This window comes from Barbatula barbatula (assembly GCF_947034865.1).
Source record: "Barbatula barbatula genome assembly, chromosome: 21".
Lineage (NCBI taxonomy): Eukaryota > Metazoa > Chordata > Actinopteri > Cypriniformes > Nemacheilidae > Barbatula > Barbatula barbatula.
Window position 1 is genome coordinate 186,913 of NC_136784.1, and position 16,799 is coordinate 203,711.

At 42.5% G+C, this 16,799-nt stretch overlaps 1 protein-coding gene across 2 annotated transcripts in view; it reads right to left on the minus strand.

Moving 5' to 3' along the window:
• col14a1b (collagen, type XIV, alpha 1b) overlaps window positions 1-16,799 on the minus strand; it is a 34,200-nt gene that overhangs the window by 14,183 nt on the left and 3,218 nt on the right. For both annotated transcript variants that reach the window (XM_079484934.1, XM_079484935.1), the window contains exons 2-21: window positions 15,042-15,164; window positions 14,746-14,816; window positions 12,127-12,243; window positions 11,177-11,320; window positions 10,903-10,980; window positions 7,710-7,865; window positions 7,386-7,505; window positions 7,037-7,201; window positions 6,792-6,953; window positions 5,102-5,265; window positions 4,645-4,774; window positions 4,410-4,555; window positions 3,725-3,854; window positions 3,463-3,602; window positions 3,259-3,385; window positions 2,913-3,052; window positions 2,626-2,758; window positions 2,480-2,530; window positions 1,063-1,205; window positions 212-341 (exon numbers count right to left, since the gene is read on the minus strand). In XM_079484934.1, coding sequence (XP_079341060.1) covers window positions 212-341; window positions 1,063-1,205; window positions 2,480-2,530; window positions 2,626-2,758; window positions 2,913-3,052; window positions 3,259-3,385; window positions 3,463-3,602; window positions 3,725-3,854; window positions 4,410-4,555; window positions 4,645-4,774; window positions 5,102-5,265; window positions 6,792-6,953; window positions 7,037-7,201; window positions 7,386-7,505; window positions 7,710-7,865; window positions 10,903-10,980; window positions 11,177-11,320; window positions 12,127-12,243; window positions 14,746-14,806 — 2,437 coding nt within the window. In that variant the 5' untranslated portion in view covers window positions 14,807-14,816; window positions 15,042-15,164. The remainder of the gene's footprint in view (window positions 1-211; window positions 342-1,062; window positions 1,206-2,479; window positions 2,531-2,625; window positions 2,759-2,912; window positions 3,053-3,258; window positions 3,386-3,462; window positions 3,603-3,724; window positions 3,855-4,409; window positions 4,556-4,644; window positions 4,775-5,101; window positions 5,266-6,791; window positions 6,954-7,036; window positions 7,202-7,385; window positions 7,506-7,709; window positions 7,866-10,902; window positions 10,981-11,176; window positions 11,321-12,126; window positions 12,244-14,745; window positions 14,817-15,041; window positions 15,165-16,799) is intronic.

Consider the following 16,799-nt stretch of genomic DNA (forward strand, 5'->3'; position numbering starts at 1 on the left):
CTAAATCTTGAACTTGACTAAATGTACGTGCTGAGTTGAATCTCTTCTACATGTGTGCAGCGTGTGTTTGTGCTTTCAGTGTTTCTCAAAGTAAGAGTTGTTTTGTTTCTTTAGGATGAAGGTTTGAGCGGGAAAAGGAAAACCAATCAATCACAGCAGAATATGTTACCCACAATCACACAGTACAGATTAAGCATCGGCAGACACTCACGTGTGCGTGCGACACGTGTGAGTACAGGACCCTCGTCATCACTGTAGACCGCTGACACGCTGACACGATACTCCGTGTCTGACAGAAGAGGCTGTAGCACGACTGACGTCTGACCAGCAGGAAGCATCGACTACAACACATCACACACGCTTACACAACTCAACACAAAAGAACACCATTTACTGTCAAGTGTTTGAAACTATAAAGATTTGAGAAATGTCTGTGTGGGCTGCACAACACAAAGCATGAGTCAGACACAATTTTATAAAGACACGTGTGTGTTGCTCACTTTACATGTCTGCTGATACTTAACCTCTGAGGAATCCTGTTGTGTTTCTTTAACCTCACACATTGACATTCATTGAACACACAATGTGAACACTGTAGAAGGGAATGTTGTTGTAGGTGCACACAGACAGCCTGGTGTGTTTCCAGAAGAAAAGCTCAATATAGTTTCACTGCATAACTCTGTGGTCTCGCATAAAGATGAAAGCAGTTCATCAAGAGCTAAACACACGTTTCCAAACTTGACTTTGGCCCTTCAGAGGACAAAATACTTTCACAACATTTTCAAAGTCAAGTGTCATTGAGTCTCAGCAGGACTCCAGAAACGTTCCCTTTCATCAATACTGCAGACAGATGATGTTCTTTTGTCTTTAGTGTTTTGTGTGTCAAATGAACTGTGACCGGCACAGACAGACAGAGAGACAGACAGAAAGACAGACAGATACCACAGACAAACAGACAGACAGGCAGACACAGACAGACCGAGAGACAGACAGACAGACACAGACAGAAAGTCAGTCAGTCAAGAGAGACAGTCAGACAGACACAGACAGACAGACACTCACCTGCTGTTCAGCGCGGTCACCTCTTGTGCTAATGCAAGACACTTTATACTGGCGCACGTTTGGCCCTGCAGAATCCCACGAAACCTGCATGCTGAAGGTCGTCACATCACTCAGCCTGAGATTCCTGACCGCCAGACGCACAACTGCACACAGACATACACACACGAGTGAAAGGAAAAACATCACTTTATATTATTTCATGGTTCCATCAGCTCAGATGACATCAACAACATGGTTTTATGACGAGCGAGTGTCAGGTGGTTTTTGATTCTCAGTATGAGATCAGTGTTTCTTACATCTACATTTATTCATTTGGCAGACGCTTTTATCCTAAGCCACCCACAGGTATGCCAACTACATTTTATTTATATGCCGGATTGGTTTTTTGAGAAAGTTAGATGTAAACCACTCTTTAATGTCAGCTACACAATCTGAGAGAATAGGTGGAGGAAATTTAGAGGCGTTTTTGGCAGACAAGTAAAGCTGGGTGTCATCAGCGTAACAATGGAATTGAATGTCAAACTTCCTAAAAACACTACCTGGGGCAGACGGTAGATAATAAATAAAAGAGGACCCAAAACTCAACCCTGCGGGACCCCAGTAGTGACATGAGATGACTTTGTTGTAAACGGTTTCAACTGTATGAACTCGGTACGGCTGGTTATACAAGATCTAAACAATAGTAGGCCAGTTCCCATAATTCTGATAGTCTAATCTATCCAATAGAATGCTGTGTGAGATTGTGTCAAATGCTGCATTCACATTGAGTAAGCTAAGTATAGATAGAAGTCCTGAGTCAGAAGCCAACAGTAGGTCATTAGAGATCCTAACTAATGTGGTTTCCACACTATGGTGTGGACAGAAACCTGATTGAAATTGCTCATACAAACTATTATTAGTTATTTGAGTCCGCCCCTGACTTCCTAAGTAGCCTATATGGTGTTTTGAGTGAGGGTGGAACAACACCAAAGTCACGTGAAGAGTGTATAATGTCAGTGATTAATGCAGAAACCGAAGGTAGGCAAACTTTGACCAAGGATGTTGGAATAGGGTCCAACTGACAGGTAGTAGGATTGGAATTTTTAATTAAGCAAACTACTTCCTGAATGCTCAGAAGATTAAAAGTAGTAAAGGAAGAAATTCAAAGTTAGTCAGAGTGCATATTGAAGACACAATGACCTCAAATAGATGCTAGCAGAGCATATAGCATTTTGCCAACATGCTAAACAGTACAGATTATTTACAAGGCCATGTTACTACAAGGATTAAATCAGAAGTAAAACATGGACAGTTATTAGTTAGTTAACTGCAGAACAGGTTTGTTTTGAGTTGTTGTTTTTTATAAATTGTGTTGGATGTTTGTGTGTGTATGATTAACAGGAAATAAACATATTTCACAACATGAAGGTGTTTTTACCGGCTGTTGTTGTGCTTTTGGTGGTTGTAGCAGCTGTTGTTGTTCTGGCCACTTTAAACCAAAATGAAAGAAATCAAATCTATTCCTAGATATAGAGCAGAGCAGTATGTTTGAGTGACAGCTTCAGAGGAGTATTGAACATTCACCTGTAGATTCACTGATCTCCACTGGATCACTCTCAGATTCATCGCTGTACATCCCAGACAGAGAAACTTCATATTCAGTCAAAGGCCTCAGACCCGTGATCACATACCAGTTTGAGTTCCCATTCGTGAGAAACTGACACACACACACAAGACACACACACACACACACACACAGATACACACATACAAAAACAGAGACACAGACCGTTTAAAATTCTCAAATATGGCCAGAACATATTTTGCTGTACACAACAGTCATTAAGGTGTGTGTGTGTGTGTGTGTTTACCTCTTTTGTTTCTCCTCCAGCTGCAGGTCTCCAGACGAGTCTGTAGAAAGAGACATCAGACGCAGCGTGCTGCCACATCACTTTAAAACTATCAGAGGACACATCACTACTCCTCAGATTCACCGGCAGAGGAACCACACCTGCACACAGTCAATGTCAATGAGTGTGTGTGTGTGTGTGTGTGTGTGTGTATGTATGTGTGGACATTTCTTTGGGTTCCATGAGGAAAACTGCTTATTATTCAAAGTAAGTGATGCCTGCAAATGTTGAAATGCAGGAAGGTTTGTGTGTGATGGGTTGGTTTAGGTGTGAGGGTTACAGGACACAGATCTGTGTGTGTTCTCACTGGTGGTAAAGCTGTCGGTCAGAGCGTCAGCTTGTCCCTCGTCATACACAGGGAAGATGGCGACGGTGTACTCCGTCAGAGAGGTCAGGTTGCGGAGTAGCAGTGTGTTAACCGGACCTATCTCAATCTGAGGTTAAACGAAGGGCCAAAGGTGAACAGACAGATTAAAACCCACAACATCACACTCGCTGTGTGTGTTCTCACCTGATTGGTCTCAACAGCATCAGTCTTCACATAAACAATACGGTAACCTTTGACCTTACGAGACGCTGAGTCCCAGGAAAGTTTAGCTGAGCTGTGAGTGACTTCAGAGATGCGCAGGTTACGAGCTGGAGTCAGAGGAACTGATCGACAATCAAACCATACAGGTTATCAATCACTGATCAGTGATCCAGAGCTCAATGAGTTGTGTTTATTGTGCTGTGGACACGCTGATGTTAATCAGACAGATGTGTGTGGGACTCACGTGTGGTCTGCTGTCCTGTCATGGGGTCACTGGCCTCTTCTCCATACATGGCATAAACCGTCACTGTGTATTCAGTATCAGGAGTCAAACCTTCCAGTTCAACCTGAGTCACAGAGTCATCCACCTTCACCTACACAAACACACACACACAGGTTTCAGTGTTTATGGGGATGCCCATAGACTTCCATTGATACATTGATCAGGCTTATGATATTTTCTATCCCCTAACCTAACCTAACCCCGACACCTTAACCTAATAAATCACACAAACCTTTCTGCACTCTTACATTTTCAATAAATATCAATCTGTATGCTTTATACGCTGTTTTCCCTCATGGGGACCTACAAAATGTCCCTACAAGGTAACAATCTACTGGTATTACTATATTTGTGGGGACATTAGGTCCGCGCACACACACACATGCATGCACACACTTTAGACTTTACCATCACACAAACACATACACTGTTGATCACTTTTCTACGATACAGTATGCATTTCAGTCTTTATCTATATACAGTATGTAGTCTTGGGACGTCCTCATGTGTATGCCGTTATATATTCTATATTTCTTCATTATTCTAAACAAAGAAGATGCTGTATGTTTCTGTTAGATATCGTGATCTGCATATGACACAACAAAACCATGTGGTCAGAGTAGATTTGTGTGCGTTTGTGTAACACCTCCTTCTCATCGGCAGCGTCTCCTCGTGTCAGAGGGGCGTACAGGATCATGTACCCAGAAGTCCCTTCAGCCTCTCGCCAGCGCACACGCATCGTGCTGTGAGTGATGTCATACAGCTCCAGGTTATTCACCGTCGGCAACACCACTGATAATCATACACACAATAACACACCAGACGTCTCTGACAGTAAAGCACATCAAAGATATGATCAAGCATGAGATCAGATGACTCACAGGTGGTCTCACTGCCCCTCAGAGGTTCACTGGCCCGGTTGCTGTAGACGGCAAACACAGCGATCTCATACTCCGTCTGAGAGTTCAGATAGCTCAACACCACAGAGTTCTCGTCTCCGTTTACCACCACCTGTAAAACACACCTGCTATTATCTGGACTACACATATTCAAAACATTGGAAAACAAATCTGCCAGGTCTGACATGAGGAAAGAAGAGACATGCTGCTGGTAACATGTAGCATTAATCGTGTGCTCGTGCTTAGTCACTATTGTAAACACAATCAGAAAATATCACAACGAGATTGTCTTTTTGGGAATTCGGCTGTATTAAAACGTGATATTTCACAGTTTAGAGAGTCGAAATGACAGAGCCAACAATAGTTTGAATACAAACACGATAGTATATGACATCCTCTAGTAAAGAGGTCCACACAGAATCCTGTGAGAGAGACACACCTCCTCAGGTTTAGATCCTTTAGTAGCGTAGTAAACCACTCTGTACTTCTCCACCTGCCCTGCAGCATGAGTCCACGACACACGGAAACTCCTGGCTGTGACCTCAGACGTAACAAGATTACTGGGAGCATCAAGAGACCTCAAGGAATTCGATACCGTCTCACCTGAAACATACACTCACAAATGATTGTCATGAAAACGTCATGGTTACGGATGTAGCCTTAGTTCCCTGATGGAGGGAACGAGACATTGTGTAGAGACTGACAGAATGGGGTTTGACTTAAGAACCTATCATCTCTGATTGTAATTTTTAAAGGCCAATGAACTTGACGAATGGGACGGGCGCCAGGTCCTTTCCCCGTACATACGGTTATAATTGGGAAGATGACATGTCCATTCATTCACCTTTCGGGCTGAGGAACCTGAGAGGCATTCTAGTTCGCGGCAGTGGACGAAGAGGCATTGTGGCATGATGGGAATTGAGGTTACATCCGTAACGAAAAGTGGGAAGCGCTACCCCCTCCCCTGAGGGGTGGACGCTACGGAGACCGCATCTGCCAAAGGGTGATAATACGTGGAATACCTACATGGTCTCACCAGTGGGGATATCTCATGGGAGTAGTAGTGCGGGGCCCCAACCAGGGGTGCACAGAAGCGGTGGAGGTCACAGGTTCACCGACAGGGAAACCAAGAGTGAGGAGATGTCAGACGGGGCTACCCAAGGAGGGGGAGTCACAACATATGGAGCACTAGCTCAGGTATCAGGGTTCACCTTGTGAGGGAAACTCACATATACTGGGCTTGGAATACGAGCCGCTCCACCCGGCTCGTAAACTTGAATTGCTTGGTGATGGATGGAGTGCCTATACTTTGTCCAGTGGAGTAAGTAGGGAAGCTGGAATATCGGGTTTACTCCTTTGACGAGGGGAGAAGGTGCTTCACGTTGTAGAATCTTGCGAATGTACTGGGCATAGCCCAACCCGCAGCTCTGCAGATGTCTGCCAGAGAGGCACCCTGATCCAGTGCCCACGAGGAGGCTACACCCCGGGTGGAGTGAGCCCTCACTGCCAGTGGGCACAATTCAGCTCTCCCCTACTGCTGTCCCACAAAACAGACAAAGAGTTGCTCAGAGCTCCTGACGCTCTGCGTGCGGTTCAAGTAGAGGCGCAGGGTGAATACTGGACACAACACTGTGACGGTTGGGTCTTCCAGGGGGGAGCACCTGCAAGTTCACCACCTGGTCCCTGAAGGGAGTGGTGGGAGCATTGGGCAGACATGCCTGTCGACATATTTAGGGTGTAGGAAATCTTTGGGAAATTTGCTCTTTTAGACACCCTTGGTTCGCTACCGAAACACAGTAGTCCTCCAGAGATAATGCTCTAAGCCTAAGCTTTGCAGGTTCCGAAGAACAAAAAGGTGTATAAATCGCCAAATTCATAGGCCAATTAAAAGTACAATCTGAGATGATAGGTTCTCAACTCAAACCCCATTCTGTCAGTCTCGACACAACATCGAGAGAACCACATATGCGTTATCAGAAACTTGCTCATCCAACACAAACATCACACTTAGTTTCAAAGATTACATTCACTGAGCTAAAGGAATGTTGGGGCAGAAGCGTGTGAAAATCAGCACATCTGTTTGTTTTTGTGCTAATGCATGAGTGGCAGTAGAAGAAGAAAAGACGCACCGCTGATCTCTTTGCTGAGCTCATTGACCCGCTCACAGACGGCCCTGGTGAGTCCCTCCACGATGGAGCTCATGACACTGAAGTCAGCAACATTATAAACGTGAGTGTCTTCTGGTGGAGAAGCGATGGCTCTTAGTTCGTTCTCATCAGCGTTCTTCACACCTGAAGAGTCACACCACCCCGTGAGACACACACACTCAAATCTTATTGACAGCGTGCTCTGTTTGAGATTGAATTTGTCATACCGATAGCAAACAGCTCAATTTCAGCTTCTCTGAGTCTCTGAGCTGGAAACTGAACATCATCCTGTGACTTGCCATCCGTGATCAGAATCCCAATCTTAGGAACATCAGGTCTAGATCCAGATTCAGGCTTAAAGCTGTTCTCCAAAATATACATCAAAGCAAGACCTGGAAACATACAAACAGGCGCATGTGTGGGTTAGAGAAACATTTACATTTAGTGTCAATGAGGGTTATCAATGAGGGTTATCAATGAGGGTGTCTGTGATTATGTGCACCTGACAACACTCTCCTACAAGAGTGTGAACACCTGTGAATGTGTGTGTGTATCTGTGAGGATGTGTGTGTGCACCTGTGAGTGTGTTTCCTCCTTTGTAAGGCAGATTCTTGACAGCGTCGATCACAGATTCTTTGGTCCTGTGAGTGTTTAAATGCCACTCAATCCTCGGATCTCCACTGTACTGCGCCAAGCCTACACAAACACACACCATACACAAACCATTAAAGACATTCCACACACTATAGTGTCATTAAAGACATACACACTGTGTACAAAGACAAATGACTATCAGCACAACTGCGTTTACAAAACTCTCTTCAACAAAACGACAAGAAAAATGATAGTCAACTCTGACACCAACAGTGGAGAACACACATCATGTAAACTATGACTCACCAATGCGAGTGTGTTCTGATCCAACAGAGAAGGCCTTCACAAGACTTTCCAGAAACATCCGCACCAAACGGAAATTAATCCGTCCGATACTCCACGATCCATCCACCAGAATGACAATATCAGCAACGGCTGGAGTCTTACACGTGAAGTTCTCCACTGTACAGAAAGACAGACAGCGAGGGAGAGAGAGATGGGCACAACATTGAATGCTTCCAACTAAATAACAGCTCTGCTCATGATATTCTGACAAATGTATGAACAGTAACCATGAGATTAAAAAAACACAAAGGCACAGGATTTGGAATGTCTTTATTTTTTACTTGTACAACACACTAACATGTGTGATGTTCTTCATCAATTACACAATAATGTGTGTCTTTGTCCTTTCATCTGATGTCTCTTTTACCTGCAGATATCAGAAACACAGTTCATTAATAAATCAACAACCACAGTGTGTATAAGTGTGTTATATGTGACGTGTAAATTGTGTGTTCAGGTGTTCATGCAGTAACATGACTGCAGCAAAGCTGTGCATTTGCCTTTCACGTTCAAAATGTCTTACTAAAGCTTTGCTTAGCATTACCTATAATGCCTCTATCAAGTCTCTACACATTTGGAATGTAAAAACCCCCACACTGGGGTCAATGATGTCACTGTTAGACTTAGGGAGGGTGAAGGTTGGGTTAAATGCACACAATCCTGTCACACAACCCCACACAGCAGATACAACACAAACATTTAATAAAGACTTGAATCACATCAGCTAAAAACCCTGAACAAACATCAATCGAAAGAAAGCATTATTGGGTTGTTTTTGAGTTACAGTACTGTAAAAAATGACCTGATGAAGGTCAGTGTCAGTGCCGGGTCATTGCCATGTCAGAGTCAGTGTTAGTGCCGTGCCGGGTCAGTGTAGGGTCAGAGTCAGTGCCGTGTCGGGTAAGAGTCATTGCTGGGGCAGAGTCAGTGCCAGGTCAGTGCCGGGTCAGTGTCAGTGTTGGATCAGAGTCAGTGCTGGGTCAGTGTCAGTGTTGGATCAGAGTCAGTGCCGGGTCAGTGTCAGTGCCGGGTCAGTGTCAGTGTTGGATCAGAGTCAGTGCTGGGTCAGTGTCAGTGTTGGATCAGAGTCAGTGCCGGGTCAGTGTCAGTGCCGGGTCAGTGTCAGTGTTGGATCAGAGTCAGTGCTGGGTCAGTGTCAGTGTTGGATCAGAGTCAGTGCCGGGTCAGTGTCAGTGCCGGGTCAGTGTCAGTGCCGGGTCAGTGTCAGTGCCGGGTCAGTGTCAGTGCCGGGTCAGTGTCAGTGCCGTGTCAGTGTCAGTGCCGGGTCAGTGTCAGTGCCGGGTCAGTGTCAGTGCCGGGTCAGTGTCAGTGCCGGGTCAGTGTCAGTGCCGGGTCAGTGTCAGTACCGGGTCAGTGTCAGTGCCGGGTCAGTGTCAGTGCCGTGTCAGTGTCAGTGCCGGGTCAGTGCCGTGTCAGTGCCGGGTCAGTGTCAGTGCCGTGTCAGTGTCAGTGCCGGGTCAGTGCCGTGTCAGTGCCGGGTCAGTGTCAGTGCCGTGTCAGTGCCGGGTCAGTGTCAGTGCCGGGTCAGTGTCAGTGCCGTGTCAGTGCCGGGTCAGTGTCAGTGCCGGGTCAGTGTCAGTACCGAGTCAGAGTCAGTACCGGGTCAGAGTCAGTGCCGGGTCAGTGTCAGTGTCAGTGCCGGGTCAGTGTCAGTGCCGTGTCAGTGTCAGTGCCGGGTCAGTGTCAGTGCCGGGTCAGTGTCAGTGCCGGGTCAGTGTCAGTGCCGGGTCAGTGTCAGTGCCGGGTCAGTGTCAGTGCCGGGTCAGTGTCAGTGCCGGGTCAGTGTCAGTGCCGGGTCAGTGTCAGTACCGGGTCAGAGTCAGTGCCGGGTCAGTGTCAGTACAAACTAAACATAAGTGCCCTAAAGACACACACATATACAAGTCTTGTCATGTAACCTGTGCCATAGTTACATGTATCTGAACAGCAGCAAGAGAGAGACAGAGAAACAGAGACAGAGAGAAAGAGAGAGAGAGAGAGAGAGAGAGAGAGACAGAGAGAGAGAGAGAGAGACACAGAGAGAGAGAGAGAGAGAGACACAGAGAGAGAGAGAGAGACAGAGACAGAGAGACAGACAGAGAGTGAGTGAGTGAGCGAGTGAGCGAGAGAGAGAGAGAGAGAGAGAGAGAGAGAGAGAGAGAGCACACCTGCCTGCCTACAGGGCATTGAGACACATATAGACTGAGATCATGTAGAATAGCAATGAAAGTATTTTTAAGGTATTTAGCTAGTGTGGACTTGTAGACACAAACAGTATCTGACAAACTCACAGTTTAAGCGAATCTTTCAATTCAGGAGCTGGAAATGACATGAAATTGAGTACGACTGGATGATAAAAATGACAGAGAGAGAGAGAGAGAGAGAGATTGTGTGATTGTGTTGCGTAATCACATTTATCATAAACACCACAAACAAACACATAAGGTTTACTCCCTACACAAATGTCACGTTTCCTCGGCCAAATGCAGTGTGTCTGTTTATATTCTCTGTTTATATTCATATATCACAAAGAGACTTTTATAGGGTCAGACACTGGTGCTTTCAATATTCTGCATGGTTGCAAAGCATCTTTACAGAAAACAAATTATGACAAATAAACATTATAACAAAGAAAATGACCGCACATCTTTCACACAGACTGTGGTTGTAACGGGACTATTGCATTAACATCACAAGCGAGCAGGTATGCATGTCTTCAAAAATGATGACATAGTGAACACTAACATACAAATCCATACATGCCAGTGTCAACGATTTACGTCAAGACAATGAATGAAGATAGCATACTTAGAAGGTATATGAGCATGAGATATTTAGTGTAATAGATGACAGATAACATATTAAACGGCACATGCCATTTCAGCAACACAAAAAACAAGAGAATTATGAAGAATTAGCATGAAATGTACTACATAAGCATTACTGAGGAAAAGATGCAGCAGTGTTTAGTTCATATCCTTCATTAAACCTGTGAAGTTAGACAACCAGAGCTTCTTCCCATCAGCCCTGATATTTCCCTTTAGAAAAAAGCTTCTGAACCATAAGAGGATGAGCAGCGACTCCTGCATTATTATTTTGTTATTAATAATAAATGTGGTTGTTGCACTTACATCTTGCACTTAAAAAACCTCACCTTCAGTGATCTGATGGTCATCTTCAGTATCACTGGGGTCCTGCCGCACACTGACCTCACTCACCTCCGACCCTGAACCTGACGAAACACATAACAGCTGCAGTCATATTATGAAACCATACCTGCTATTAGACAGCCTGACACACAGACACTACAGACTCCCCCACACGCACTTCATACTGAATCAATCAATGAAACTAAATGAGACAGACAGACAGACAGACAGAGAGAGAGAGAGAGAGAGAGAGAGAGAGAGAGAGAGAGAGAGACTCACCGGTGTATGTGGCCATCAGTGGTTTACTCTGCTCTGTTCCTCTGACAGCTGTGATCCTCACTGTGACCTCTTTACTGGGGTCAAACCCTTGGATTACAGCTTTAGATTCTTTTTTACTCACAGACAGCTCACGCTCAAATCCTCCTGAGAAAAATACAAACAATGACCTCACATCTCATGTCAATTTGTTATTTGTTCATGTCATTTGTTAGCACAATGATGACAAATATCATTCAGATCATGACTACAAATCGTGTGTTTATTGAAAAAACACTGTTTTTAGATTGTGGTACAAACCTCTTGTTTTTAAAAGGGACAGTTCATCCAAAAATAAACATTCTGTCATCATTTACTCACCCTCGGGTTGTTCCATACCTGTATAAATGTCCTTGTTCTGATGAATAGTAAGGAAAATATTTTTAAGAATGTCAGATCTCATTCCCCATTTACTGCCAAAAAAACGATGGGAATCGAGATCTGTTTGGCTACTGACATTCTTACAGATAACTTCCTTTGTGTACATCAGAACAAAGACATTGATACAGGATTGAGTAAATGACGACAGAATTTTCATTCTTGAACTATCGCTTCAATGTGTTGTGATACGTTCTTTGATTAATACTGTCATGTTGTTTAATTAATACATTTTACATTTTAAATTTACGCATTTGGCAGATGCTTTTATCCAAAGCGACTTCCATTGCATTATCCTATACATTTATACATAGGTACTGTATCTGCAATCCCCTGGGATCCAACACACAACCTTGTGTTGTTAACACAATGCTCTTACCACTGAGATACAGGAAAGTTAATAGGTGAAAAACTTTTGTTTGCCAAATTAAAATGACCATAACAAATAAACCACATGTTGCACTTGTATTTGAAGTCCACCAGGAAAAATAAAAGAGCAGGAAATGAGAGGTTAATTGGCCAATCAGAGAGCTCACCCGGGTCATTGCTGTACACCAGCTTGTAGCTGTCAAACTGTCCCTTTGGTTCTTTCCAGGTTACACTGAGCATGCTGGGACTCAACTCTTTAAATCGCAGCCGCCTGGGGCTCGACACTGCAAACAAACGAAGAACAGCAAACATGTGACGGACTCACAAGAAATGTTCATTAGAATTCAAAATAAATGAACAAATCTAACATCAATGCCCATCTGCAGGCATTTATCAAGCTGTTAGAAGATGGAGTGTGTGTCATCTGTGTTTAGTGTCAAACAGATGAAAAGGGAAAAGATGTTATGATGATACAGAAAGTCTCTAGTTCAGCTCAAACCTGTGACACTGAATACATCAAGGAGAAAGATTTGTGTTGAGACAGAATGAGAAGAGAGTGAGATGTCTGGGAAGAGATCCAAAGAAAATAAAACAATGTATTCCTGTGAGACACAGACGGTTTAACTACTACAGTGAAAAAAGACCACAGTCGCCCACCATGCTCGCACGCACACTTGTATGGAATCATTCTGTTCCACACTAAATAGTTCACTACAGCAGAAAACAGTGTTTGTGTCTGGGTTAGCAGGCAGGTTTGTCTTTACAGACGTGTTGTTCTGTAAAGAGCTCATGACGGTTCGGTTCCTCTTGAGAACTGATCTCCATTAAGCCGGATGCAACAGGCAGAGCAATTAACACAATATCAAGAGTACCAACCTTAATGCAGGACGAGTCTGAAAACAGCCGAGTAAAAACACATCCCAGCTCTCCATGATGTATATCAAGATGAAGGAACAACCATTTAAAGCGGCATGCTAAAGAACGTCTGCTGATCATTATTTTGGTCTTTTAGAATTGGGAAAAGCACTGAAGGTCATATGAACAAATGACTCCTTTGAACGGCTTTGTTTAAAATGTTGAAACTTTTCAGTCACCAGCGAATATAAAAGATCTAGGGCTATCAAACAATTAATCGAATCCAGAATAAAGGTTTGTATTTACATAATATATATCTGTGTACTGTGCGTATTATTTTGTATTTATAAACACAAAACATACACATACTTGTTTATATATTTAGCAAATATTTAATTCTATTCATTTATAATAACCAACAATTGAAATTCTAAATAAATGTTTATTAATTGTTATATTTGATATTCTTCCTAAATATATGTATTTTATTTATTTCAAAAATACAAAATTTACCTGCACAGTACACCAACATATATTACATAAGCACAAACTTTTATTCTGGATGCGATTAATCACGATCAATCGTTTGACAGCCCATAAAAGCTCAGTAAATCAAACTCAGGTTCATTTAGTTGGTTATTGTGGGCTGAAAAAAGCTTTTTTGATTTAGACTTTTCTGTTAGGTTGAATAAAAGTAATGTTATATAACTAAATAATTGTCATTTTCATTTAATTTTTATGTTTTAATATGTAAAGTGTTTGGTTAAGCCACTTAAAGGTACGGTAGGCCTACACGTTCATGTTAGTAAAAGATAAGGATGGCACCACCTCCTCATTTTGAGACAGGAAAACCCCTGTGCTTGACTCGGGTCAACCATCAAAGCACATATCTATACATATAAACACTGCACATAATATGTTATGGTGTCTTCTGTAGACACATGAGGTGAGAGTTGAGACAGATGGCAGGTATTTGAGCAACAGATCTCAACGTGTCCATTGGACGTGCTCCAGGCCTGACACTACTGTCAAACTCTAACAGAGTCTTCACAAATGGAATGCAGTCGTTCTCTTCTGAAACATGAAGAAAACATCTCCTGAAGCTACTGAAAACACCATAGCATCTACAGCAACGTACACTAAATGAATGTGAAGTTAGTTCAGCCATATACGAACCAAACAAAGATCTCAGAGACTTGAAAATTAGGGATGCTGATCGGCCATATTGGTATCGGCCAATAAATGGCCATTTTTAATTATATCGGTATCGGCTGATAATAACATTCAGGCCAATATATTATAGTCGATATATTATGAATGATTTCCTCTGGTTGAACTTCTTCAGGTGCTCAGAGTTCAATCCCCGAACAGTTCTGTCTTTCTGTGGTGATCATTACTGATACTAGCAAAACATTGTTGATGAATGTACAGTACGTAGATATTTCAGTCTTGAGACCTGTTACTGTGCGTTCACACCAGACGCGAATGAAGCGTTAAGCGCAAGTGATCTATATGTTAAGTCAATGCAAAGACACAATAGACTTTCTGCGGTCCGATTCGTTTGAATCTGGAAGAACATCTTTCATTTGTTTATTAAATAAACATTATACCAGAAAAGTTTAAAAGTTAAAGAAGACGATTTAAAGGGGAAAATGTAAATTTCAGTCTCAGAAAATCTTACATTGATATTTACATACTGTATATCGGTCAATATCGGTTATCGCTTCCAATGTTCAAGAATTATGGTTTATCAGACACATTTTTCATATCGGTGCATCTCTATTGATAATTTATCATATTGATTGAGTTACACACGTAACATTTTAAATACAACAATGACACGAAATGATGTGCAAATGCATATACAGAACATAAACACACATGAGGAACATCACAAACGATATAAAGGGCCGAATGACAGACAGCTGTACCTTGAGCACGTGTGCAGAGGACCGATGTCACCATCACTATCAACAGCGCTCGAGCCCGCATCACTACACAGCTGACAGAGACAAACACAATCATCTTCACAAACTATACAAACATCATTCAGTAACGTTACATGCACAACACGTCACACGTTTCAGTCAGTATCTACACAATCCATGAACACAATGATCACTAATGTAAACTTCAGTCAGCACACGCGCAGCAGATCTCACTCTCACAAACACACAAATAAAAGCGGAGATGTTCTTTGTGTAAAGTTCAATCATATCAAACTCACCTGATGTTCGAGCTTAAAGTGAATCACTTCAGTCGCGAGACAAGTGTGACTGAGCCGGCGGCGCGTGCAGAGCGCGGGACCGTGTTCCCGCCCCCAGAACACGTCAATCAACATCATCTACACCTTGAAATAAAGTACAAATCCTTTTAAATAAAGACATCATCTGCACCTAAATCTGAATCAAATCTACATCTACGTCGTTTATGTTCACCTTGTGGATGGCGCGCTTACAGAAAGGAACTGAACCTCAGACTCATCTTCAGCTGACAGAAATAAACTATGAAGCCACATCTATTAGAATGAGTTAAAAAGTGTGAAAATGTAAATGTAACGATGAGTTATTGTAAGCTCATCTGAATAAGATCTACCACGTGCACTGCAGGGGTTCTTTAACAAAATGCTTAAAGGGATAGTTCACCCAAAAATTTTAAGTTGTTCCAAATGTGTATAAATGTCTTTGTTCTGAACTTCTGATGAACACAGAGAAAGATATGCGGATAACGTTGAATGCGTAAAACCAGACGGATCTCATAGTAGGGAAAATACAATGGTAATCAAAAGTGCCCCAGAACTGCTTGCTGTCCTACATTCTTCCAAATATCTTCTTTTGTCTTCAACAGATCAAAAAAAAAGTTTTCTATTGGGGGCAAAATCTGTTTGGTTATGAGCATGTGTTCATCAGGACCAGCCGGACATTTATACACATTTGGAACAACTCGAATGAGAGGAAATTTTTTTCAAGTTTACATCACAAAATGTACATGTCCCCGTTATTTCCATGACTTAAACTGTGAACACACACAGTCTGAATGATGAAAACAAGTGAATGAAGTGTTCACACCCCTGGCCCAAACGAGAAGAGGAATGCTGATTCATGATAACAGGTCACATCCATGACAGAAAAACACATCATTCATTTAAACACGCATGCACACGCATGCACACACACACACACGTACACACAAACACACTCACACAAGTCCCCACGAGCTGATGTGTTCAGGTTTAGGTCCCCACTAGCATATAAAAACCACACACACACACACACGCAGGTCTGTGGACGCTAGGTTTGTGTTAATACTGCACATGACGGATTCATTCATTCTTACTGGGTTCCTCGCCGTCTGTCTGTGTGCGCGTTTGTGTGTGTGTCTGTCTTCTGTGTTTTGACTTGTATAATCTTATATGTCTTGTACAGCTGTTTGTAACAATGAAAATAGTAAAAGCACTTTATAAATAAAGCTGACTTGACTTACTGAAACATACTGCTCAAAAGAGAGAGGAATAGTGACATTAAACTTGACCTGTGACCCTTGACCACTTCCTCATTTTGTGCACATGAGCCCATATACGTGGGTCAAGTCAAGTCAAGTAAGCTTTATTTATATAGCGCTTTTTACAATTTTCATTGTTACAAAGCAGCTGTGGATTTAAATGTATGAATCATACTGACTTTACTTAATTACATCTTTATTCTAATGAAGACACAAAGGACAAAACCTAAAAAATTATATTAAAAACTTATTTTACTCAGATAACAGCACATGTGTGAGATAACTCCATGAACAGTATAAGGACATATATAGTAAGCAGAATTTTGCCATTCAGTTGCAGGCAAAAAAATACATTCAAATAATATTATAGAAATAAACACAATCATTTAATGCTGTAGAGGAACAGTAAAATACTAAGACACTGTTTAAATAAAGACATCTGTGACCTTAACTGCAAATCTGAATGAAACCCGACAGCATAAAC